This window comes from Microcaecilia unicolor, chromosome 3 (assembly GCF_901765095.1).
Source record: "Microcaecilia unicolor chromosome 3, aMicUni1.1, whole genome shotgun sequence".
NCBI classification, from domain to species: domain Eukaryota; kingdom Metazoa; phylum Chordata; class Amphibia; order Gymnophiona; family Siphonopidae; genus Microcaecilia; species Microcaecilia unicolor.
This window is the reverse complement of record NC_044033.1, coordinates 230,983,092-231,010,119: the sequence shown is the minus strand read 5'-3', so window position 1 is coordinate 231,010,119 and position 27,028 is coordinate 230,983,092. Positions and strand designations below refer to the sequence as shown.

Sequence of the window (27,028 nt, the reverse complement as noted above, 5' to 3'; positions counted from 1 at the left end):
CTGACCTAATTGGTTTCAGCATTCTGACATCACTTCATCTCCTGTCTATTAAACCTCCTTGTTGTCTGCACTGAGGACGGGACCCTGTATTCAGTCTACAATGAACTTTTGTATGAACACTTGGTGGCGCACTAGGACTGCGGCAATTCCAGATTGAGACAACTTTATTGGCACGAGAGTTGAACACTCATGTTCTATAATCATACAGTAAAGTATTAATTAAGCTGTAGATTGGGAGGGTCAGGGATTAGTACACTGCAGAGTCTCTTACAGTTGTGGAGAAAAATACATGTCCTGTTTTTAATTCAATTCTTGTATACCGCTGTCACGTCTGTGGTCGTGACCCCCCTCAGGCTTACCTTATTTCTTGCGGTCAGCTTCTAAGCTGGCTTCTGTCTGGCCTTTCTAAGTTAGCTCTGTCTCTGTCTCTGTGTGCTGGCTGCTTCCAGCATGGCTCTGATTTCTCCACTATACTGCACCTGTGTGTGTTGGGCCTCTCTGTGCTTCTGTATGCCTTCTGCTTGTGTTTTGGTTTGTGTTCCTCTTGCCCTCTGGTGGCCAGACCTGTTGGCTGCATTGGATTGTCTATGTGCTGTTTCCCGTTCCAGACTTCAGCCCAGTCCAGTCCGGATCTTCCGGCCTGCCAGACTTGCTTGTCTTGTTTGAGCCTGCTCAGCACCCGTAGCTGCCAGGTGATTGCTGCATCTGAATCTCAGCTGCTGCTGGGCATATTAGCCATTTGGAAACTCTCTGCTTTGCCTAAGGCCCTGGTTTGTTGGTGCTTGCTGCACTTCTGCCTAGTCCAGTTTATAGTCTGTATTCTTGCCTGATTCTAGTTTAGTCTTTGTGTAGTATCTTGTACTGTATTGCTTGTTTCCCAGTCTTGTTTCTTGTTTGTATGTCTTTGTCTAGTTCTAGGTTGTCTGTGTTTCTTGTTCAGTGGCTGCCTGGCAGCTTTCAGTCCTGTCCCTTATCTATCAGTGTTTGTTCCCTGTTTCAGTGGCTGCTTGCAGCTTTCAGTTCTGTCCCTTGTCTGTCTGAGAGTCCTAGTCTAATATTCTGCCTAGCCTCCCTGTGTGTTCTAGTCCTTGTGTGTATCCTGCTGGTATCCAGTTCCGGCCCTGTCCGGTAAGTCCTGCCAGCCATCTGCACTCAGGGGCTCAACTCCTGAGGAACGGTGGTCAAGTTCAGGTGAAGTCTAGCTGGCCCTGTCAGAGTTCTGCCTTATCCTGGTTTGGGGTGGTTTTGCCTTCCACTGCCGCTTCTCAGCAGTGGCCCAAGGGCTCACAAACCTAGTTCCTGGTTTTGGAAAACGTGACAACCGCTAATATCTCCTTTCATTCTAGGTGAGACAAAGTAAATAGTGGCAGTGTGAGGTAAGAAAAACATTAGAGTCTATTGGTGTAATGCCACTCTACTCCTTAAAAAACCCTCACTTGACCCTACCTGTCCCTCCAACTATCGCCCCATCTCCCTTTCCTCTCCAAATTACTTGAACGCGCTGTTCACCACCACTGTCTTGACTTCCTTTCTTCTCAAACTATTCTTGACCCACTCCAATCTGGTTTCCGCCCTCTTCACTCTACTGAAACTGCACTTACCAAAGTCTCTAATGACCTGCTGCTGGCTAAATCCAGAGGTCTCTATTCTATCCTTATCCTTCTTGACCTATCTGCTGCTTTCGACACTGTTGACCACACCATACTCCTTGATACGCTATCATCGATTGGATTCCAGGGCCCTGTTCTTTCCTGGTTCTCCTCTTACCTCTCACTTCGCACTTTCAGTGTTCACTCTGGTGGTTCCTCTTGAACTTCCATCCCGCTTTCAGTTGGTGTCTCCCAGGGTTCTGTCCTTGGACCCCTCCTTTTCTCCATCTATACCTCTTCCCTTGGTACCCTGATTTCATCTCATGGCTTTCAATACCATCTTTATGCAGATGACTCTCAGATCTACATCTCCACCCCTGAAATCTCAACCATAATCCAGGACAAAATTTCATCCTGCTTGTCTGACATTGCTGCTTGGATGTCTCAACGCCATCTGAAGCTAAACATGACTAAAACTGAACTTCTCATTTTTCCCCCTAAATCCACCTCCCCTCTTCCCCCATTCTCTATCTCTGTTAATGGCTCTCACATCCTCCCTGTCTCCTCGGCTCGCAATCTTGGAGTCATCTTTGATTCCTCTCTCTTCTTCTCTGCACATATTCAACAGATCGCCAAAACCTGTCGCTTCTTTATCTACAACATTAGCAAAATCCACCCCTTCCTTTCTGAATACGCTACCAGAACCCTTATCCAAACCCTTGTCACCTCTCGTTTGGATTATTGCAATTTACTTCTCACTGGTCTTCCTCTCAGCCATCTCTCTCCTCTCCAGTCTGTCCAAAATTCTGCAGCACGACTTATTTTCCGCCAAAATCGTTATGCCCACACTAGCCCACTCCTCAAGTCACTTCACTGGCTCCGTCTGCTTCCGCATTCAGTTTAAACTTCTGGTACTGACCTTTAAATGCATCCACTCTGCAGCCCCCCATTACCTCTCCACTCTCATCTCTCCCTACATTCCTCCCCGTGAACTCCGCTCACTGGACAAATCTCTCTTGTCGTCCTCCTTCTCCTCCACTGCTAACTCCAGGCTTCATTCCTTTTCCCTCGCAGCACCTTGTGCCTGGAATAGACTTCCTGAGCATGTACGTCTAGCTCCATCTCTACCTGTTTTCAAATCTATGCTGAAAACCCACCTTTTCACCACTGCTTTTGGCTCCTAGCCACTACTCAATTGCCTCCCCCTGTTCCTTCTCACCCAGTACTTCCCTCGCCCTTAATTTATCTTGTCTGTCTGTATTATATTTTTAGATTGTAAGCTCTATTGAGCAGGGACTGTCTCTCTATGTCAGGTGTTCAGTGCTGCGTGCGTCTGGTAGCGCTATACAAATGTTAATAATAATAATAATGCATGAGACTAAAAACACCCATCTACCCTCTCTCCCAATCCTTCTAGCCAGTGACTCTCTCTCTCTCTTTACCCTTTTCCATTTAGCATGCCCCCTCACTCTCCCCATTCATCCAGTGTCTCCCCTTTCTCTGTGCATCCTTCTATCCAGGGTCTCCCCTTTCTCTCCCTACCCATCCATCTACCCTCTCTCCCAATCCTTCCATCCAATGTCTCTCTCTTCCCTTCCTTCCATCCAGTGTCTCATTCTCTCTTCCCTTCCTTCCTTCCAGTCTCTCTCTCTCTTCCCTTCCTTCCATCCAGTGTTTCTCTCTCTCTCTCTCTCTACCCTTTTCCATTCAGCATGTCCCCCTCTCTCCCCATCCTTCCAGTGCCTCTCCTCTTTCTCTCCCTATCCTTCCATCCAGCGTCTTTCCTCTTTCTGCTCCCATCCTTCCAGCATCTCCCCTCTTTCTCTCCCGATATTTCCAGTCATCTCTTTGTACCCACCCCTCTTCTATCCAGTGTCCTCAATCTTCTATCATTTCTCCCCTCTGCTGTCTCCATTCTGCACCTCCTGCCTCCCTCTCCATGCCCTTTCCCTTCCCTGGTATCTGTTTCCTGGCTACGACTGCTTCTCCCAATGAGCAGTAGCGGCTGTGGCAGCACAAGAAAAAATGCAAGCGCAGGGCCGCCGGAACTTTCAGGCATACACTGTCGGCTCTGCCAGTCCTTTCCCCTCGCTGACGACGTCAACTTCTCGTTCTGGGAAAGAGGACCGACAGAGCTGACAGCACATACCTGAAGGCTCCTGCTGCCCTGCACTTGCTTTTTTTTGTTGTTTTGCCGCAACTGCTGCTGTTCATCAGGAGAAGCAGCAGTGGTGGTGGCAGTGTAGGAAAAATGGCCCGGCAGTGTGTTTCATTGGGAGACTTCCGCGCTTTGGCGGGAGATGACGCATCAAAGTGGGAGTCTCCTGTTGAATGCAGGAAACTTGGCAGGTCTGTCATGCTTTGAAAGCAGAACTATGGTGCATCATAGCATTATATTACTTCTGGGTAGTAGAAGACATGTTATGAGGTGCATCACTACTGTTGTCTTTCTCGTGACAAGTTGGGATAAAATGGGGCAGACTGACCAGGCAACTTAGCAGTGCCTGGGGGCCCAGAGGCTCTGCCCTGTTGCCCGCCACCACCGTCGTACATGACAGCCATCCCCAGTCCTACCTTGAAGGGCCCTGGTGGTCTAGTGGCCTCTGCAGGGTTAGGAAAGAATCCCACTCTTTCCTGCCAGCTGCTGATACTCTGCCTGATGGCACTGCCGTGTTTTAAACATGGCTGATGAGACCCACAAGATTACCATGGTAAGTCTTGGCAGCACCAGGCACAGTAGCCATAGCGGGCAGGAAAGAGTGGGATTCTTTCTTTCCCCTGAAGAAGCTACTAGACCACCGGGGCCCTTTCAAAGTAGGATCGGGGAGGGCCTACTTTGGCTCAGGGGTCTGTAGTGTGTGGGAGGAGAGCGGCAACTGCGGTGGTGGTGGGGAGGGCTGTAGAGGGCAGCAGACAGTGGCCGGGAGGGGCCCCAATGACCTTTACTGCCCGGGGGGCCTCAACCACTGTCAGTTTGCCCAGGGATAAAGTATGCGGATAGGGAAGAGACAAGATTCTGACTGGGGGAGAGGGGGAGTGAGAGATTTGAGGAGAGATTTGTTGATACAATTTATAGGAACAAAAGTCAGTGAGTGGGCAAGGAAGGAAAGGTGAAAAGAGAGCTGTGGACTGTGAATAGATATTGGAAGTGGAAAGCAGGGAGAGCGTGAAAGAATCCAAATGACTTTGGGGTAAGAGGATCAGGGAATGAGTGTGAGAGTGCGTGAGAAAATCAGAGGGGTTGTGCTACGTGAAATAATAATTCTTTCCTCTCTTGATCCCAGATCTCCGTCCCCAATCCAGGACTACTTTCTCCTGCACTTTCTAATCCTTCTTCCTTTCTCTCTTCTGCCTGATTCCATTCCCCTTCTCTTTACCCCCCCCCCCCCATCTCAAATTCCTTTTCTGTTTCCTTCCTTGATCCCCTCTCTCTCCTCATTGCCCAGATCCCTTCCCCTTCCTTATATATATATCCTCCTCCCTTCCTAGTACGGATCACTAAGATCCTCTTTCCCCACAACTAGCCCAAAAAAATTACTCAGGAACACAAGAAAGTTTAGAAAGACTTTTTATAAAGTAAAATAACTATTTACATAAGTTAATATGAAAATATATACAAAAATGTATGCAAATATGCTGCATATTGCCACAGAATTTCAGAAACTTTACGGCAGAATTTTCCAGTTCTTGCCACAGAATCTACCCTTGAGCAGCCGAAGCTGTGGTCCTAGGGAGCATGCTGACAAACTGAATTAGTCGTTTTATGCCACTTCATCTATAGATTCATACTACAGTGGTGAAGGTCTCTCATACTTCAAAGTACTTGTTGGTGTCACATTATCATAAGAGAAACAAGAAAGGAGGAATAAACAAATCCTCACAGATGTGTAGACACCACACGAATGAGTGTGGCGAATACGAGGATATTTAATGTTCAAGGACCTGCATGCATTACATCATCAGTTTTCCGGAGTAGTTATTGCCTAGCAGAGCAGTAGCAGCTTATTCATACACGGGCACCATGATTGGTTCAGCAAAGGACCATTGTTTTAATACGTTTCCTGCTTTTTCTATCGACATAGGCTTCACAGGTTTGATGACCCCTGAGGTAGACTCACATGCCAAAACATGGCCATGTCAGGTCCTTCAATGTGTTGCTACAATAAAGGTCCTTGAACATTGAATATCCTCCTTGTATTCACCTCTCATTCATTTGGTGTTGCATTATCATAAGCATTGTCTATCAATTGTTATTGCTACCATTAAGTCACTTTGGGGTTGATATCCAGCCACAGCTTATCTAATTAGACAAGCAAATACATGTCTCGGTGAAATTTAACCAGATATTCATGTACTTATACAGTTAAACTAATGGAGCTAAATATAGCAGCTAGTTAACCATATAAAATTATCCAGTTCACTTCACACTGATTTAACCAGTTAAATAACTGAACAGCAGTGAATATTGGCACTTTCTGTTTAATGTTTAACCCATAATCTCTTCAAATCTCAGACTCCTGTTATGCTAGATCATGAATTATTTGGACAAAAATTAACAGGTATGAAAGGCAAGAGATTAAAAAAAAGCAGAGATTTGCCCAGATAACTCCCACAGTTACCCCTTCCTCTTTCAATCTGTCACAGCTACAGTTGTACAGCCATTTAATCACAACTTTATTTTTGTGTTTTAGGATTGTTGTTTTCTGTGTGAGCAGCTTGCTTTCAGTTCTGTACTTTCACAGGGGATTGGAGAGGGTACTGAAACATAATATTTTCTATTCTTCCTTTAAGCAGAGCTGCCAGTTCCAGGAGGGTGATTTGTGCTGATTTTGAACATACATCTCAGTGCATGATGGTACTGGCAGTCCATATTCAGAAGGGTTTAACTGGACACGAGCTGCTGAGCTGGCCATCTGGCAATATTCAGTGGCATTTAGGCGCTTAGGGCTAGATTCTATATATGGCACTTAAAAAAATTTCGAGCGGAAAACGTTTCCGTCTAAGTGTATTCTATAAGATTTAGGCATAGTTGATATCCCAGTGTCTAAAACTACGTACCTCCATTTACCCCAATGAAAACATGGTGTAAATCCCTGCACATAGATTTACGCGCACTGGGCCATATTCTCTGACAACGCGCGTAAATTGGGAATGTTCACAAAATGCCTATTTCTCTGTCTATGACCACACCCCCTTTGAACTGCACGCATTAGAATTTAGGTGCAGTTCATTGTAGAATATGCTTAGCGAGTTGTGCGCGTAAATTCTAATTAGTGCTTACTATTGCTTGTTAGGTGCTGTTATCAACACTGATTAGCTTGTTACGCTAGGCACAATATATAGAATCCGGCAGGTAGTGCTGCTGAATTTTCTCTGTGGCTGCCCAAGCACTGTCTGGTTGATGCTGGGGTGATTTGGGGATGGAGCCAGAACTTAACTTCTTGGCGGTGCTATTCAGTTCGCTAACTGGATAAATAATTGGATAAAATTAAGACAGTAAAAAGGCGATCCTAATACCAGTCTGAATATTGGACGGTGACTGGTTAACTTGCTGATAACCGCACATACCTAGATATGCAATACTAGAGCCCAGACACGACCTGGCATTGAAATTTTCAGGGTTAATTCAGCCCATGGCTGTAAGCAGCTTGAAAACCACTGACTACCTCAATGTATTTATTTAACCAGACGTATAACTCGCACAGTGCAAACTACAGCTTTTTCTAGATGAGGAATAAATAAAAGTTAAACCAATGAGAAGAAAAAAATTAGTGCTGCTGCAGACGCACAATGAAGCTGCTGCTAGCTCTACAATTAGGTCAGGGAAAATGTTGGAGCTCTGGAGTAGTGGAGCTGCAAGTACCAGAGATAGGAGGTTGTAAATTCTTCCTGGGTAGTCCAGAGAGGTTGAGCATGTGAAACATGATAGAGAGTGAGGAGAACCGAGTCCTAAACAGGAGAAGAGGGACATTTCATAAGCACTGGGAGATTTCAGAGCCTGAGGAATGATATTTTGATTGATTTCTTTCTATGCCTGTATGCTTAATTGTATCATGTCAACCTATTCTCTATGTAACACCAATTGTAACTTCTACTCTGGAATGGCGAATGCCATAACAGAACATTGTAAGCCACTTTGAACCTACGACTAGGTGGGAAAATGTGGGATACAAATGCAACAAATAAAATAGTGTGCTAGGAGACATGGATTGAGAGAGGAGGGTGTTCTCTATGTCCATGCAAGTGTACTGCTTTAAAATTGTTGGAGGAGGAGGAGGAGGAGGAGGAGACTGAGGCTGCCAGAGGTCCCTAAAGTGAAATGGCACTTAGGAGCAGAGAGGGTGCAAAACCCATCCACTAGTAAAAGGGAGTACAAGAGATCCGTAGAAGGGACAGCTCAACACAGAGGACCCCTTTGTTACTTTTTTTCCCATCATATTACTTTTATATATATATTTTGTGCCTGAGGAGAACCCAATAAATGGACATTTTTATTCCTAACCCTTATCAACCTCCTTTAGTCACTTTTTCTGTGTGGGTTTTGTGTGCCTGTCTAGAAAGCATTCAAAGAGCATAGAACCCTTTATACTTGTTTTGTGTGCTTAGGGAGAGTATTTTGGAGGAGATTTTAATTTTATAATCTCAGAAACTAAAATTAGCACCCCTGGAGTCACCCTCAACTCCAACACATCAAGGGACCGGCTCCACAGGTAGTATTCATCCTTACATCCAATTATGTATTTTTACAGGATTGTTCTAGGAACCATTACAGTCATGGAAATGGGGTATCATATGGCCTAACTGAGGGGCACAAGGCTGGAGATTTGCCTAACATGCTTGCGTCAACTCCTGATGAATAACATTATTTTAAAAATATATTGAAATGTGATCTGAGCTCAGTGAAATAAAAATGAAGACCACAGCTCTAATCATGACAACATGAAAAATACAAGCAGTATCCAGAGACAGAAGAGCTTGGAGGGTGTCACGGTCAGGGCCGTTCCATCTGTAAAAGAAGAAATCAGAATCAGAGGAAGATGGAGCTATCTGGTAAGTTTACAGTGACTTTAGACTCCAAGGGCCCTATTTACTAAGCTGCGTTATAGGCACGTTAGCATTTTTAATGCGCGTTAACTGTGTACACGCCTACAATATCCCTATAGGCACCTGTACGGTTAACGCGCATGCTAATTGTAGGCGTGTTAAAAATGCTATTGCGTCTTAGTAAACAGGGCCCCAAGTCAACAGGGTTATACTAAGCCAGTTCTAGTTTTGCCCCACTGCTTTTTTTGTTGGGACTCAGTTTGCATTTCTTTGAGACAACCCGGAACTACAATTTCATAGGTGATGAACAAATTACTAAGTAGCACAAGCTAGAGAATAAAAACAGTGACTATGTTTTCTTGCAGTAAATGAGTACCCGCAAACCTAATGCAAATTAATTATAAGAAAATTATATGTTTACACAGGAGCTATGATATTGGGCAACAACCATTGTCCTTTCAGTGTCCTGTAAGATAGAAAAAGGTTGAGTTGGTGTGACTTCTGTGTGCCTCTTAGGTTGAGTTGGAAGGACTGTCCAGGGGATGTGGCAAATGCCTAGCATAGTGAACTCTTTCCAACACTGGGTAACCAGAAGAATAGAGGACCTTATTTGCATTAACTAGTTTTAAGGCAGCTCTCAGATTACTTTGATAGGATATTGGCATTTCAGCTTAGACAGTCGGGTTTCTGCACGATTCACACCTATTAAAAGACATCTGTGTGACTGGAGGCAGCCCAGATTGCCATTATAGTATCATGGGGGCAGAGGGGCAAGATTTCCCGGGCCCGGCACTAGAAGGTTCTGCTCCCTTGGTCTGTCTCACTAATGCTCCTGTGTATCGGGTACCAGGTTGCATTGGTCCCAGCACACAGATGCAGGAGAGTGACAGACTGAGGGAGGAGCAGATGTAGGAAGGTAAAGGGGCAGGGAGCGGTGGTGGCCCGAGTGGGGGGTGCTGCTGCAGTCCTGCCCTGGGTCTGCCCCAGTATAGTATTCTTTGATTTAAACATGGCTTTTGATTTGAGCGTACTATTCTGCTTATACTTGGAGTGCTGCAGAGTTTTAGCACCTATCTTATTCAATATCCTTTTAGCTTAGCTTGTTCAATCAGTACATACTGTATTTTTATGCCAAAATTATTCAGCTTGTTGCATTTACTGATATTTGTGCTCCTGATATTGCTCCTTTGAATCGTTTGTATGAATTCTTTTGCCGGTCGGCTTCATAGCAGGCTTAAATTGAATCCTATTAAATGTGAGGCCATGTGGTTTGCAAGAAGAGCCCCTCTTCCAAATGTTGCCCCTATGATTGGTGGCACTACCATTACTATTAAGGAATTTATTGCCATTTTAGCAATCTGTGTGGATTCCTAGCTTACTTTTAAGCACTAGATTGGAACTATAATCATCTTTACAAATATTGTGCTATGCCTTTTTATTATGACTTTCAAGCTCTGTAATGTCTCTGATAACCAGATTTTCATAAGCTGTATCCTGAGCTTCACCTGCTGAGTATGTAAAACCTTTTGTATAGTACTACTGTAGATTCTAAGATGTGTTTTTATTGTAGTAATGGCCTATTTTACAGTTTATACTCTGCCCCTGACGCAAAACATGGCCATGTCGGGCATGTAGAGAGTGTTTTTATCCAATTGTGGTGAATAAATTGTGTTTTATCCTAACACACTGGTCTGCCCTTTTTGCTGTTATGGATCTTGCGGGTTGCTTGCCTGTATGTTTTTCATGTCCAACATGGGGGCAATTCTATAAGTGAATGCCAAGTTAGGGTTCTTATAGAAGACTAGTATAAGTTGACAGTGGCACACCTAAATATAAGTGAGAACATTTAAGCCATGTCTATGCTGGCGTAAATGTTAGCACCCAAATGTAACATTCTATGTTTGATTTTCAAGGTCATCAGATAAAATGGGCCAAAGTATTTAAAGAATAAGTTAGCACTGTACACACCTTTGAGACCTCTAAGGTCCTCTCAAGGAGCATCAATTGCACGATGTGATACCTGTCAGCGAGCCTTCTCAGGAGTAGCCCCCCACGCGCTGGAATTTACTCCCAGAGGGGCTACGTTTAACTCGAGAATATCTCTACTTCAGGAAGCAGGTGAAAGGCTGGCTCTTCTCCCAAGCCTTTAATACATATGGGATTAAATTCTATAAATGGCACCGAAAGATCGTTGCTGAAAAAAATAGCACTTAGCACTATTCTATAAATGGCGCTCAAAGGAGGGTCTTTTACAAAGGCGTGCTAGCATTTTTACGTGCACTAGAAGTTAGGGTGCACTAAATGCTAAGACATCCATAGAAATATAATTGGCATATTAGCATTTAGCGCATGCTAAAAACCCTAGCGTACCTTTGTAAAAGGGCCCAAAGTTAGATGCCACTTATAGAGTAGCGCTTAGCTTTGCGATCCATAACTACTTTTAGGCACGACCATTTACAACAACTGAACACTGGTGGAAATCCACATGCCTAACGATCCCCCTTGTTCTATAGCAATGGGAACACCCCTGATCCACCCATGACCCTCCCATGGCCATGCCCCTTTTTTGGAGCCATGTGAAAAATTTACATGCGGTTCTGGGCACATAAATTTGCGTGAGTAAATTTCAATTAATGCCAATTAGCACTGAAGATTATTAGGGCAGAATTATCAGCGCTAATTGGCTCATTAATGAAATAAATTGAACATGGAATTTTAAAGTGTCATTTATAGATAGAATTTAGGGGATGGTGACTGACAATAAACTCATTCCACATCTGGACTAGTTGGCTACACACATTAACTTACATCAGTTCCTTATAACTTGTTTAACTGTATAGAGAACTTGCCTTGAGTTTAGCCACCCATCTGTTTATCCAGACTGACTCTACTACCCATCTTGTCCCCATCTATATATCTGCACTTGGCCCCTTGGCTACATGGTAATTTGTATTGTAGAAAAGCATTTGCATCATATCTATGTTATTTGAATGTTCAAATGCGTTCTTATTAGGTGGTTCATTCATATTATGCTGACATCGTATTATATCTATGTTATTTGAATGTTCTTCCAAGTCTAGTATGGTATGACATGGTTGTTCTGTAGTGCTTTTAAATATGTATATTTTTGATACTGTTTCATGGTCCTATTATTAGTTTTTCAATTTGCTGTTTCTAAATGTATTGTTATGCTGTTAAGAAAACTGGGTGAATCACTTCATAAAGGTGGTTAATAAATCCCAATAAATAAATAAATAAATAAATAAAAACTTACAGTAATCTGTAAGTTAGGTGTGAAAGTGGATCCCCCCTCCCCCTATTGGCCTGCCCATGCTCTGTCCATGTAAACAATTACACGCTATGGAAGTTTAAAACCTATTTATTGAGTAACGTTTAGGCGCTATACTGCTGTGTGTACAAAGTATACACTTACCCACATTGCTGGGTGTATTCTATAAGGTGCCCGTTTACTAAGTGGCGGTAAACCCAACGTGGGCCTACCGCTCGCCATTCCAGAACTACCACCGGCTCAATGCGAGCACCGGCCATAGTTCCACCACCAGCAAGCAGCATTTCTAGCGCCAGCAGAAATATTTGAAAACTATTTCCAGAGGTTACCCAGCAGTAATGGCTATCGCCAGGGTAGTGTGGGAGACCTTACCATCGCCCCACACATGGCCACATGCATGGCCATGTTTTTTTCAGCCTTTTTACCCACGGCAGTAAAAAGGGCCTCAGCACGCGGTAAAAAAAAAGGCCCCCACCGCTAGTGCAGAGCCCTTTTTACCGCAGCTTAGTAAAAGGGTCCCCAAATCTGTGCACACATTCGACAGGTACATTTAAGCAACCTGTTAAAGAATGAGGGGGTATGTGTACATATTTTAATTTTCTATAACAATTTTATTTTCTTTCATTTTTCAGGTTAGGGGCCCCTTTTACAAAGGTGCGCTAGCATTTTTAGCGCATGCTAAAAAGTAGCATGTGTTAACCGTGTAGATGACCGTAGGAATATTATGGGCATCTACATGGTTAACGCACACTATAACGCTGGCGCACCTTTGTAAAAGACCCCCTAATTTTTTTTTATGTATATGTAGATTTTTACAGAGGATATTTTTCAAAGCCATTTCTATGGGCAAATCAATAATTTAGCTCTTAAAATGGGATTTTGTAAAATTAGTTGCCCTAGATCAATGCCATTTCAAAAGTACATTTAATTACTGCATGGGGCAGCATTGCTTGGGACGAGGTTAGGATGGAGCTTGAAGCTGCATAGGTACTTTTTTGTTTTTTTTCAAAAGCACACAAACGTCACTTACCTGAACAGAGGGCTGACGAGCTGAACTTCCCAAGTTTATCTTTTATTGACTCCAGTTTCTTTGTGTCATTATATCCTGTAAAAGAAAGGGACTATTTCACATCTCAACTCTGAGGCTGCTCAATGGCTAGAATCAATCATGTAAGAATATAAGAACATAACAATTGGGTCAGACAGAAGGTCCATCTAGCCCAGTAGCCTGTTTCTAACAGAGGCCAATCCAGGTCACAAGAACCTGGCAGAATCGCAAGAAGTTTTAAGATTCCAAGCTACTTAACCCAAACAGTGGCGTAGCTACAGGTGGGCCTGGGTGGGCCAGGGCCCACCCATCTTGGACTCAGGCCATCCAAAATTGTGGCACTGTTACTGTGGCTGACCGGGATCCCTAAACCTTGCCAGCTGAACATTTTGTCCTCCTTGGGCAGCCAGTGCCCTTCCAAAGAGCAGCCGGCAGCACTTTCCCTCGATCTGATGCTGACATTGGCCCTGCTGCATATGCTCAGTGTTCATGCATGCATGGCCTGCTGGTAGCAGCGGCAGCTCAAGACAAGTGCTGCTAGCTGCCGTTTAACACAGCGTTGACTGCCCGAAGAGGAGGAAATCTTCAGCTGGTGGGGTTTGGGGATCCTACCATCTCAGGTATTTAATATTTTGGGTTGGCAGGCAGCTGAGTGGGAAGGGGTGGAGAGCGGAGCCGGGGAGGGGAGGGAGACAAATTCCATGTCCATCCACCTTAGGCTCAGGCCCACCCAAAACTGATCACCTGGCTATGCCCCTGAACCCAAAGGATAAGCAGTGCTTTTTCCAGGTCTACCTTAATAATGGTTTATGGACTTTACCTTCAGGAATCTGTCCAAAACGTTTTCTAATACATCTACATTAACTATGTCTTCTGGCCATAAGTTCCAGAGCTTAATAGTTCTTCTTATTTGTTTTAAATATTTTTCTATGTAACTTCATGGCACGCTCCCTGATCTTTGTACTTTTTGAAAGCGTAAACTATATTCTGTGGAATGCAGCTGTTACCTATAACAAAGAAGTTCCTTTTCTTGCAGGATGAATGCAAAGACTTCACAGGAGCTTTAGGTAAGAGAGTTATCTTCCATATAGGAATCTGGAGTGCCTGTGAGATGGCATTTCGGAGTTCATATCTGAAAAATAACAACAACAACAAAATCACTACAGTTGGTAAATGCAATAGTGTAAGAGGCATCACTGAAACCAGTAGAGTCTGAGACATGCTATCAGCATCTTAGGCATGGATGCATAGAAAGAATATGATACAATGAAAGCCCCAGTAATGGCAGCAGACTTAAAATTAAATCAAAGGATAACATTTTTTTTTTCATTCAGTGTAAGATTAAGTGGTGGAATTTGTTACCAGAGGACATGATGAAGGCATCTAGTATAGCTAGGTTTAAAATGGATTTGGTTAATTCATGAAGGAAAAGTCTGTAAACAATTAGTAGCCAGACTGGTTTGGGAAAAGTCACTGCTTATGTGCAGATTGCAGATGTGAGCATTACTCTTTGGGGCCTGCCAGATACTACCGAGTGACCCCTTGGTCTGACGCAACATGACACATCTTATTTTCGTACGGTCCCTCTGGTTTGCCCCTATTCTTCTTGATGCAATGCCAAAGATCATCAGTTGATCTCTGACTTTCCAGTGACCGTTTGAGAGCTAGACAACAGAGAATGGAGGTTAATGGAATTGACTATGTGAAAAGTAAGGTGATGTATGACATGCCCTGGGACCTGGTTCATGGGCCAAATCTGCTCAGTATTTTGCGAGGGATATTGTGGTGGGAAATTTTGATCTACTTTTTAATTTGTTGTACCTTTTAGTGTCTTCCACAAAAAGCCTGAGGGCTTAGATGGTATAAGAAGTGATCTAAGAAAGCTCAAGGAGTGGTTTAATACTTGGCAGCTAATTTTTAGTACTTAAAAAAAAAAGTAGTACAGAAATCTGGAGGACTAGTACATGATATGAGGTAAGAAACTGATGCACACTGAGCTGGGAAGAGACTTGAGGTGATTATATTTGAGGATTTAAAGGTAGTTAAACAGTGGGACTAGGCAGTAGCCAATGTCAGAAGGATGCTAGTATTGGAAAACTACCAAACTGGTGTGAAGTCTGCACCTATATATCTAAACTAAATAGGTCTAAATATGCCTAGTGGTTAGAGCACCAGGTATGCAGGGGAAGCCAGTTCAAATCCTCCTTCTGATCTTGAGCAATTACTCAATCCTCCATTGCCTCAGGTACAAAAGTCCCTAGCATCTCACCTAAGTACCCTCATATGCTCTGGTTGTTCTAGCACCTTTCTTTTGGTGCTTTTTAACTGTCCGAGCATCTTTCTTTCAGTACCCCTTTCCAGCTTCCTGATTTTACTCTCTATTTCTATTTTCCAGTTGATTTAAGGTATCTGTCAAATATTTCTTTTCTTTGATTTGTCGCATCACAGATATCAAATGTCTGTCAGTTGCCTTTCGTAGCTTTCTCACTGGTAGCTTTATTCTTCCAGGTTTTGGTGAGTTCTCTTTGTTTATCCTGTCTTTGGAAATACAGGGTTTGTAGCAGTGTATTATTTCCTTTTTATCTTCATGAGTTCACTTAAGTGTAGTTAATATTTTAACTTTTTCATTAGTTGCTGTGGTATGTCTTCTCCTGTAGTGAGTCCATAAACAGGGTCACCATAACCTAGTTTTGCAGCCTAGATATTATCTTGATTTCAAATATCTGCACTATTCTTGCTTCCATCTTTAGCCCTAGTGCTTGTGCCTAGAGAGGGTCCCTTTTTTATCTTGGGCACCCGGAGTCCAATATGTATTTTACTTTGCTTCCTGCCAACCTTAAAGTGTAGTAGTTGCCTTGCTGAAATTTGGTGTAGATCTTATGCAATGAAGTCACCACCTGACTTGAAAGAAGATCTTTACTTTCTCTTCATTAGGGAGGTATAGCTCCACTAATGAACTTCATCCTGTGATCACCACAGATCTCTGTAGTCATCCTTTGTTGGTGAAACCCCATTATTTGAGTACTGAAATGGTGGGGCCTGAACACTGGATTATTGTCTCTACTTTCTGTATGTCCTGTGACAAAAGCCCCAGTGACTCATATCTGTCCTCTCAAGGAGAAGATAATCAGTATCTGCAGGGGAAGGCAAAAAAAAAAAAAAAGTAACCCCCCTAGCTTCCACTTGGGATTTCAATGTGAAATTTTACGGCTTTATTTGTTGTTACTATCTATATTTCTATGCCGAGTAGAATGAGATTAAACATGGCGAAGTTACTGAATTTTTAGCATGACCACCTAGTGATTTTCACACATTCAAAAATGTTTGCACTGTAAAACTAATGCAGAGTGGAAGAAAATCCAATCCAAGAAACCAATCAGAACTCACGTAATGAGAACTCCAAATAGACTTTATTAGGACCCTACACGGTCCGTGTTTCGGCTATAATCCTTGTTGGATTTGTGGAAGGTGTGAACTCCTTCTTTTTTCTGCACTGTAAAACTACCATTATTTGATTTTTTAAAAATGTCACAGTGATGTAGAGTTTCATGAACAATCAGTTGAATTTGAATAATTTCTACTATGTCTAGGGAGCAATGTTGGAGGCCAATCACAAGCTCCACCCAGGGCCGTGCTGATGCGGTAAGCGCCACTGCCCTGCGTCCGTCCGCTCACTTGCAAAATCTTTCACCTGAACTTGTGATTCTCCTATCTCCGCTGCCCTCCCCTTTTCATGCACAGGAGCAGTATTAATTGAGGCAGGCACGCTCTTCAAGTTACGTGAGAATACAACCAGATTGCTATTTATGCTTCGGTTTGGGGCTAGCTCCTCAGTCAGGGTGAGTTTCAGAGCTTGAAACAGCATTCAAATTAAAGAGAACCTGAAATTTTAAAAGTGCTAAAAATAAGTTTTAAAAGTATTTGCGTAAATCTAATTGCAGAATTCAGGTGCTGGGAGTCTGTACTTGGTTGTCATATGCTCAGATTTGTTTAAATCATATGCAAATTAGTCCGGTGTTTTTCACTAAACATTCCCATGAGTGTCTGTATGTTAATCTGCATTCAAATAGCGCTCTCTGATTGGATGATCAGCTTCTGTTAAGAAATCTGCCCGGGAAGTGAACAGAGTGAGAGCTGTCCTTTGCCAAGAGAGACATCCAGCTGTGACTTCCTGTGTTTGTTGACTGAAGTTATAAAAGAGTGCCTGATTGTGGTAAATGAGAAAATATAAGTGAAAAGAGATTGGTGGCGATTGAAGTTTCTCTAGTGAGAAAAGGATCTGAATATTTCAGGATTACTTGAAGTTTATGAAGAATAGAAAAGGGTGAATTTCAGTTTAAGAGTGTTTAAATGCTGTAAGCTATATAAAGGCTAGGTAGATTTAAGTGACTGTAAGCAAGGAAACCTTAATATTTGATCTGAAATAAATATTTGATCTGAGATAGTTGATCAGAGATACGTAAATGTTTGATCTGAATTATATCCTTTGGTGCAAAGGAGATTAGAATGCAATAGAGTATTTCTTTCTGTTTTCCAGTACAGTCAAATAATTCCATTCCACTTAAATAATTTTTTGTTATATATATGAGGGAGTAGTATCTGGATTTATTGTAAATCAAATTGATTCCATTCAAAGGAATTCATATTCACCTTCACCTTCATGCATTTATCCGATATTATCTTTTAAGGATGAAGTTTTATTTTATGTTCACTCTGTCTCTTGTGAGCTGAGCACAGTTAGTTTCCTCGGCTGGCACGACTACATATTAGAGGTATTTTGATACTGTGTGAAGTTTTACCACAGACGGGTGACATATATAAAACATTCTCCTTGGATAGGATGTGATATGTGAAAATACATTTTGCTTTAATGAAATTGCTAAACTTTAGAGTCAGAGACTTATCAATGAGGGATACATACAGTGCTATTTTTTCCTGAGGTCCGGCTTACTTGCCTGCTCCCTTCTGTTCCTGCTCTGCTGGACGGGGGGGGGGGGGGGGGGGGGGGGGCGCCAACCGATAGTCTGCAGGGGGGCACCAGAGACCCTAGGCACGGCCCTGGCTCCACCCAAAGCCGCCAACAATCGCAAAACTCAAGGAAGCGCTGCAGATGATCTGGAACAGCCGACCAAAGGGACTGATCGACAAGGTTATTAAGAACTTCCCAAAGCAACTGAAGGCTTGTGTTAAAGCTGGGGGTGGGCACTTTGAGCATTCACAGTGATTGCAAATTCTGACACATTGCTAATTGTATTGTCTGAATGATGTTATTTTACTGTGTTTTAGCTTGAACATTTTTAATGTGTAAAAATCACTAGGTAGTAACGCTAAATTGTCTATAACAACATAGCTTAAGATAAAATGTTGTTTAATAGTAGTATGTAAGTACGATGACTAAATATGCATACAAAATTTCTTGTTGAAATTCAAAGAGGTTGCTGAGAATACGGCAAAATCTGTAGGGGGTTACTTTTTTTCCCCCCTCACCTGGTAGGTATAAACCTCTCTTTCTATTAGTTTCTTGATGAAAGGGTCCCAGTTCCTGAATACTGATCACTTTTTGATAGATCCTCTATAATATTTGCTCCTGTTTATAACAGGGGCGTATCTGGAATCCGGCGGTAGGGGGGCCAGAGCCAGAGAGGGGGGGCACATTTTTGCCTCCCCCCCCCCCCGCCGCCGCCTCTCTCCACCCCCTCCCCGCCGTCAACCCTCCCCCGCTGCTTACTTTTGCTGGCGGGGTCCGACCCGCAATCTCCATATTTCGGCTTCCTCCGTGGCCATGTGCTTCCAGGAAGTAACGCTGCAGCGCTGATTCGTTGAATCTAGTTCGGCGTCTGACGTCCCACACGTCAGACGCCGAACTAGATTCAACGAATCAGCGCTGCAGCGTTACTTCCTGGAAGCACATGGCCACGGAGGAAGCCGAAATATGGAGATTGCGGGTCGGACCCCGCCAGCAAAAGTAAGCAGCGGGGGAGGGTTGACGGCGGGGAGGGGGGCCAGGACGAAATCTGCGGGGGCCCAGGCCCCTGTGGCCCCACGCAGATACGCCCCTGGTTTATAATGGATGAAAGCTCGAGGGATCCTCAGTATTTTACTATTGATTCCTCTCTTCCCTGTCTTCTAATGATGGTCTAAGGAAACAACAAGGCAGCAGCTGATCTGTAAACTCAAAATTGGGAACAAACCAAGTAGATCAATAGGAAACACAAAGAAATCTTTCCAGGAGGGAAGTCCAGAGATGAGAGGACTCCACTGCAAGCTGAGCTGTAGTACCTGAGGAGACAACCAGGGAAATGGTGTGGCTCAGGCTTCATTGGCATCAGTGTTGTGTGGGAAGACTGGCAAGATTAGATAAAAAAGCACCACAGTGGCTCAACTTCTATGTACTACAGTGCCTTTTCCAAGAGGTTTTTGCCCCTGACACAGGAAAAACCTGGCCTGTGATGGGCACTATTTTGGTTTGAGTGTCATCGATAAAGATTTCTTTCTGTCTTCTATCGATCTGTCTTCTAATAATGCATCTCTAGATTTTGTATACTGATCATTTTTGTAAGTGCCCCCCTATGAGGGAGTCCCCAGTATTTGAATATTAGCTCATCTGTGTGTCTCTCTGCTGACGATGGAAACCGTAGTGTTTGAGAATTGATCTGTTTCAGTTTTTCTGATGCAGGGAGCCATAGGCACTGAATATTGCATACCTGCTGGACGTATGCAATTGATGGTATATCAGCTCAGTGATAGGAACATCTGGCCGAATGAGTGTGCAACCCACAACTTCAGAGCCATTTTGCAGCATGAGGACTCGACCAGCAACTAAGAATAAATCCCAAATATAGATTAAGTTAAAAGGTTAGATAGTAAAAAAGGATTTACAAGTTCAATGTTAATAGTAAGTCTGAAAAAAGAGCAGAATTCCCGGGAGGAGTGTGTTAAAGGGAGACACAGCTCAAAAAGAAGTGCCATCTCTGACGCTGTAGGACATTATAGAGACATTTCATTATAAACATCACTCTTTTCTCTGAGAGTGTAGGACAACTTCTCAACAGATGCAATCACTGCTAGTTTGGACTGGAGGACCAATAGGCTATGGATAGTGAGGTCTTCCTTAAAGTGGTTATCGTACATCTAGCGGCTTGCATGAGATGGCCTCTATCTCTACCCCAAAGCTCTACATCCTGGCAATGTCCCAAGAGTAGTATAGTGAAACAAGAGTAAAGGACTTCCCTGATTTCAGTATGTACTGTCCTTCAAAACTGATCAATTACTGGGCAAGTCCACCATTTGTGGAAAAAAAGTACTACGCTCTCCACATTCCTTCAACACAGATCAGAAGAAACTGATGAGCATAAAAAGAGATGGACCTGTAGGCCTGATGTAGCAATCTCTACATGAGTTCCACCCAACGACAGCACACGGATATATTACGACTTCCCAATCTGATCATCCAAATTTGCATCTCCCTGTTCCAGTACACAATCAAGCATCACTTAGGACCTTATTCTATAAAGATTATGTTTCTAAATTTACGTTTCTAAATTACGAGCGTTATCTATCATAAATTATGCTCGTAATTTAGAAACGTAATGTTAGGAGCATAACCTTTATAGAATAAGGTCCTTAGGGGTCCTTTTACTAAGGTGCACTGAAAAATGGCCTGTGGTAGTATAGACACGTGTTATGGGTGCGCGCAGAATCATTTTTCAGCGCACCTGCAAAAAATGCCTGTTTAAAATTTTTGCCAAAAATGGGCATGCGGCAAAATGAAAATTGCCGGGCGTCCATTTTGGGTCTGAGACCTTACCGCCAGTCATTGACCTAGCAGTAAAGTCTCATGCGGTAACTGGTGTTTGCTGATCGGTTGGCTGTTCTTTTGTTCTCTCTGTGGATTAACTTGGATACATAAAGGAATTATTCAAGCCTATCAGCTTCTTCTCAGAGAAAGTTGATTGTGACCCCTGAGGCAGGCGCTTTGGCGCCGAAACATGGACCGTGTCGGGTCCTTGATATGATTATTCTGAATAAACTGGTTTTTTATATCATCTCCCTATTGGTTTGCACATTTGTCAGCCTCTACTTTTGCTGTTTTGCTACACAAGTGAAATGCTACTTGGCACATGTTCGATAAGCTTGTCCGAAAATAAAGATTATGTTTTGGCCGCACGTATCGGACACGCGCCAAAAATGAAATTACCACAAAAGCCGTGCGGTAGCCAGGCGGTAACTCCATTTTGGTGCTCGTTGAGTGCACATAGAGCCTTATGCAGTTTAGTAAAAGGACCCCTTAGTGTTCACTGTTTTGATGTGTACTTTCTAGCACCCTGTATAGAATTGCCTCCATTGATCCCTGAGACTAAAGCTTCATCCAAAGAATGAACTTTCTTTGCTTCACCTGTGAAGTCTCCAGTCAGTGGCAGGTTGCTGTCTGTGAATAGCTGCCGCTGCCCCAGAGTGGCAGGCCCATGCTTTCCCAACATGTCTCCAACAGCACAGTGCAAGGGGTATACCGGTGAGCAGCTGGACTCATACCCAGGCTGAAAAATAAAAGCACAGGATGAAAAGGTTTAAATATCACTCTATGTTATTTTAAATATTTATAGCCTGTGGATCTCATTAAACTATATACAATTCTTCCATATGACATTAGAATCTCACAAATATAGAAAATATATGAACCCATCAAAACAAAAATATATTAAAATGATAGATAGATAGATAGATAATTTCCAATAAAAGTGATCTAGAAGGAAAATATGGGCATTATTTCAGGATCATATAAACGGAGAAAAAAATACTTTTTACTAAAGCGTAATTCACGCTGAGGGGTGAATTCTATATATGGCACTGAAAAAAGCACTATTGTATAAGCAGCGCTTAAAGTTAGACACGGTTTATAGAATAGCGCTTATGCCCGGGAATAGCACCTAAGTTTAGGCACAGCCATTTGCATGAACTGAAATGTGGTGCAAATGTATGTGCCTAAGGGCCCTGATTACTAAGCCGCACTGTAGGTGAACTAATGTTTTTAGCAAAGTTGTAATTCTATAAGGAGAGTAACAACATTTAAGCACCATGAACAAGTGAAAATTGCCAGAATACCAGCATGTATGTGCCAGTGGCTCTGGACCCCCTTCCCGCCGAAGTCTGGCTACGCCCCTGGTATGTGCGCATAGTTGCATAAATGCCAATATTCTGGCTATGTGGTATTCTATAAAATGGTACCTGAAGGCAATGGCGTTTAGTTTGAGATGGGAATTCACATGGGTGCAAAGTTCTGTGCATTTTTTAAATAAAATCTAGGCACCAGCATCTATACAGCTTTAAGGCTGGTGCAAGTGATTGCATCCCTTTACTGCAGCTGCATCTCTGATGTAACTTCCTGTTTCCTTAGAGGCGATCGCAGTAGAGAAGAGGCCAGTGCCAGCGGCAGGGCAGCATATGAGAATTGCTTCCGCCGCTGCTTTTTAAAAACGTAAAAAGAAGGTAAAATTGGGAAACAGGGTGGAGGAAGGAAAGTGGGAGATGCCAGAACTTGGCCCGGGGGGGGGGGGGGGGGGGGCATCTCAGCCCTGCCTCAGATGGCATCTTGCCTTGTGCCGCCCCTGCCCAGCACTAAAAAAGAAATCTATTTTTTAGTGTGCACCAGTCACAAAATTACCACAGGATGTCTGAGCACGCCCTGCAGTAAGGCCTTTGTTGCTGCGGTATATTTGTAGATGAAACAAAGATTTCTTACATCTCTGAAGATCTCATAAGGATTATATGGCTCACCATCTTCAGTACACAGTAGACTGTTTTCCTGAATGTACCACTGGAGCTCTGACACCTAGGCAGAAACATGCAATACATTGATATGGTTATTACCAGGGCTGAGACAGCCTAAATCGTAAACATTTGACCAATGCTATGTGTTTTACAAAAACTTTTTTAAATAACAAAACTGAGACACAAATACAATAATCCAATTCAAAGGCAAGCAGTAGCTAAAATCACCAAACGTTACTGTAAGAAACAGTTGAGAAATGCTAGCTCATAGATATTGGTAGTGAACAATCTGCGTTAGACAGTGTACTACTCCTCCAATTCGACATGTCCAGCGCATTTGACATGGTTAGTCACCAAATACTCTCGAACATCTTAGACTACTTCAGGATTGGAGGAAACGTACTAAAGTGGTTCCAAGGATTCCTAAAAGCTAGAACCTACCAAGTGATCTCAAAATCAAAACGTCAGTACCATGGACACCAGAATGTGGTGTTCCACAAGGATCACCGTTGTCACCAACCTTATTCAACCTAATGATGACACCTCTAGCTAAGTCGCTATCCAAACAAGGTCTCAATCCATATATCTATGCAGATGATGTCACAATATACATCCCTTTCAAGCATGACCTAACTGAAATTGCAAAAGAAATCCAATGTAGCCTCCAAATAATGAATTCATGGGCGGATGTATTTCAACTGAAATTAAACGCAGAAAAGACACAGTGTCTCATCCTATTCTCACAATACAACTCAAAAAAAGACAACACTATATACACCCCAGAATACACTCTTACGGTCTCCGATAGCTTGAAAATCCTGGGAGTAACGATTGATCAAAACCTCACACTAGAAGACCAAGCAAAAAATACAACAAAGAAAATGTTCTACGCCATGTGGAAACTTAAAAGAATCAAACCCTACTTCCCAAGAGACACATTCCGCAGCCTAGTACAGTCAATGGTGTTAAGTCACCTAGACTACTGCAACGCAATATACGCGGGTTGCAAAGAACAAGTCATTAAGAAGCTTCAGACAGCCCAAAACACGGCAGCCAGACTTATATTCGGGAAAGCAAAATACGAAAGCGCCAAACCGCTAAGAGAGAAACTACACTGGCTTCCACTAAAGGAACGAATTGAGTTCAAAGTATGCACAATGGTCCATAAAATTATAAATGGAGAAGCTCCGGCCTACATGTCAGACCTCATAGACCTACCTGCTAGGAATGCTAAAAGGTCAGCACGTACATTCCTTAACCTCCACTACCCCAACTGCAAAGGATTAAAATATAAGTCCACCTACGCAACCAGCTTCTCCTACATTTGCACACAGCTATGGAACGCGCTCCCGAAGACCATAAAGACAACGCAAGATCTAACCATCTTTCGCAAACTACTGAAAACGGAACTATTCAAAAAAGCATACAACAAACAACCGTCCTAACTTCTAAACAACAACAACGAAGACTGAGACCGAAACGACATAACCACTGCCGTACACTATTACTCTCACCATAATACCATCACCTGAGCAACTACATAAAGCCGACACCTACACAAGACCACAATGTATTCTACTACACATATACGCACTTATTTGCAAACCACGTGTTACAAGTACGCAAGTACACAATGCATTCTTCTACCATGTATGTACGCACTTGATTGCAAAATCATGTGCATATCTAAAGTCTGGAAATGGCAATAGCCATGATGGCAAATGTAAGCCACATTGAGCCTGCAAATAGGTGGGAAACTGTGGGATACAAATGCTACAAAATAAATAAATAAATAAATACGTGGAGGGGCATAATCGAACACGAACGCCCATCTCCATGGGCGTCTATCTCCGAGGACGGGTACGTGAAGGGGCGGGACCGACCGTATTTTCGAAAAAGATGGACGTCCATCTTTTTTTTTGATAATACAGTTTGTGGCGGGCAAATGCATCGGATTTGGGCGGATTTGAGCTGGGCGGTATCGTTTTTCAGCGATAATGGAAACCGAAGGCGCCCAGCTCAAAAACGAACAAATCCAAGGCATTTGGTCATGGGAGGGGCCAGGATTCGTAGTGCACTGGTCCCCCTCACATGCCAGGACACCAACCGGGCACTTGTAACAATTAAAAAAAAATTTAAATACCTCCCAAGTCCTTAGCTCCCTTCCCTTGGGTGCTGAGCCCCCCAAATCCCCCCAAAACCCACAACTCTACACCATTACCATAGCACTTATGGCTGAAGTGGGGGCACCTAGATGTGGGTACAGTGGGTTTTGGGGGCGGTTTGGAGCGCTCCCATTTACCAGCACAAGTGTAACAGGTGGGGGGGGGGGGGGGGAAGGGCCTGGGTCCACCTGGTTGAAGTGCACTGCACCCACTAACAACTGCTCCAGGGACCTGCATACTGCTGTGATGGAGCTGGGTATGACATTTGAGGCTGGCATACAGGAATGAAAAAAAAAGTTTTTAAAGTTTTTTTTTTTGGGTGGGAGGGGGTTAGTGACCACTAGAGGAGTCAGGGGAGGTCATCCCCGATTCCCTCCGGTGGTCATCTAGGCAGTTGGGGCACTTTTTGTGGACTTGTTCGTGAAAAAAAAGGGTCCAGAAAAAGTGACCCAAATTCTCGCTTCTGGCGCCCTTCTTTTTTCCATTATCGGCTGAGCGCGCCCATCTCTCCTTGGCCGATAAACACGCCCCAGTCCCGCCTTCACCACGCCTCCGACAAGCCCCCGTCAACTTTGTCCGTTCCCACGACAGATTGCAGTTGGAGGTGCCCAAAATCGGCTTTGGATTATATCGATTTGGGAGCCCACGGGAGAAAGGCGTCCATCTCCCGATTTGGGCCGAAATATGGGCGTCTTTCTCTTTTGAAAATACGCTGGATAGGACCTCTAAGGGAATGAAAGTGAGTGTAGATAGCATGGATGGGCTGACTGGATAGGCCATATGGTCTATCTGCCTTCATTTTGCTTTATTTCTATCTCTGAGGCTGAACTGGAGTTAGGAGGGACAAGGCAGTTGGCAAGGCAGGAGTTTGCAAGGATTGAGGTACATGGGAGATTGCCATCTGAGATGAAAGAACAGATCAGACAGAGAAGTTTACATTTCATAAACACTGTCATGTTAAAATGTGAACTTGATTGGACGCTTGAAATGAGTCAGAATTGTGGATTTTGTGGAGAAGAAAATTACTGCATTAATAGTGCCGTTCTTCGACAGAGAAAGATTAATTACTTTTCCTATGTGGACGATATTCCCTATTACTACAGATGTGAGTATGGTGAAGGATTTAATGAATACTGTTTTCAAGATTTATAGATGGACAACACAGCATTCCCTAAAAATTAACTCTGACAAAATTAATGTATCATGGGTCAAAGCTAATCTGAAAGATCTACAATTAGAAATTGTTCCCCCTGATATTCAGCTGGCAGCGATTTTTTAAACGCTGACCATCGCTGGCTGAATTAGCCCTCAATATTCAGTGCCGGACATGTCCAGGCACTGGCACTGAATATTGGGAGCTAAGTGTGGGCAGGAAAGCTGTAGGAGCTTATGCAGGCCTGGTTGAATATTTGCCGGAACCTACATAACTATTTTTTAAAAACTCTCCTGGTCTCTCTAATACCCCCTCCCTCCTACCCCCCGCCATGTTTCTGAGTCTCACCCCTCCCCCTGAACGAATTCCCCTGCCCACACCCACCTCCCGATGTCTAGGTAGATTCCCCCAGGCCTACCTGTTTCCCTGGTGGTCCAACGGGGGTCTTTTGAGAGCAGGATCACAGCAAGGGATGGACTGACAGTGATCTAGGCCCCCAGGCAGTAAAGGTCATTGGCAGTGGCGTAGCTAAGGGGGGTGCCAGGGGAACGGCTGCTCCCCCAAACGGAGTTCTGCCGGTGCCTATTTTTTCTCAACATGTTGCATTGAAAATGTGCACTGGCGCCAGTCCGCTCTCACGCCGCTTTCGCTCACCCGGCGCCATCATCCTGGTTCCACTTCTGGTCATTGGACCACCCTAGGCTCCCCATCCCATCCCAGATTTCAGCTAACAAACTGTGGCAGTGCCTGTCCGTGTCCTGACTCCCGATCCTCTCCATGGGCAGCCAGAAATAAGAAAATGGTTAGGGAGCCAGTCGCGCAAGCAGTCTCTCTGCATAGCTCGGCAGGTCCCGCCTCCCTCTGACACACACTTGGGGGTGGGACTGGCCAAAAGGTATGCAGAGTACCTGAGCGGCTGGCTCCATGACCATTTTCTTCTGTCTGGGCTGCCCTTGAGAGAGTGAATGGCTC

General features: G+C 43.6%; 1 protein-coding gene across 1 annotated transcript in view; it reads right to left on the bottom strand.

The window, feature by feature from the left end:
* Positions 1-8,019: 8,019 nt before the first annotated feature.
* The window catches only part of LOC115466359, a 63,100-nt gene continuing 44,091 nt past the window's right edge, over positions 8,020-27,028 (bottom strand). The window contains exons 5-10 of the mRNA XM_030197548.1: positions 22,710-22,799; positions 21,366-21,507; positions 19,675-19,789; positions 13,978-14,102; positions 12,953-13,027; positions 8,020-8,595 (exon numbers count right to left, since the gene is read on the bottom strand). Of these exons, the coding sequence (XP_030053408.1) occupies positions 8,519-8,595; positions 12,953-13,027; positions 13,978-14,102; positions 19,675-19,789; positions 21,366-21,507; positions 22,710-22,799 (624 nt within the window). The 3' untranslated portion in view covers positions 8,020-8,518. The remainder of the gene's footprint in view (positions 8,596-12,952; positions 13,028-13,977; positions 14,103-19,674; positions 19,790-21,365; positions 21,508-22,709; positions 22,800-27,028) is intronic.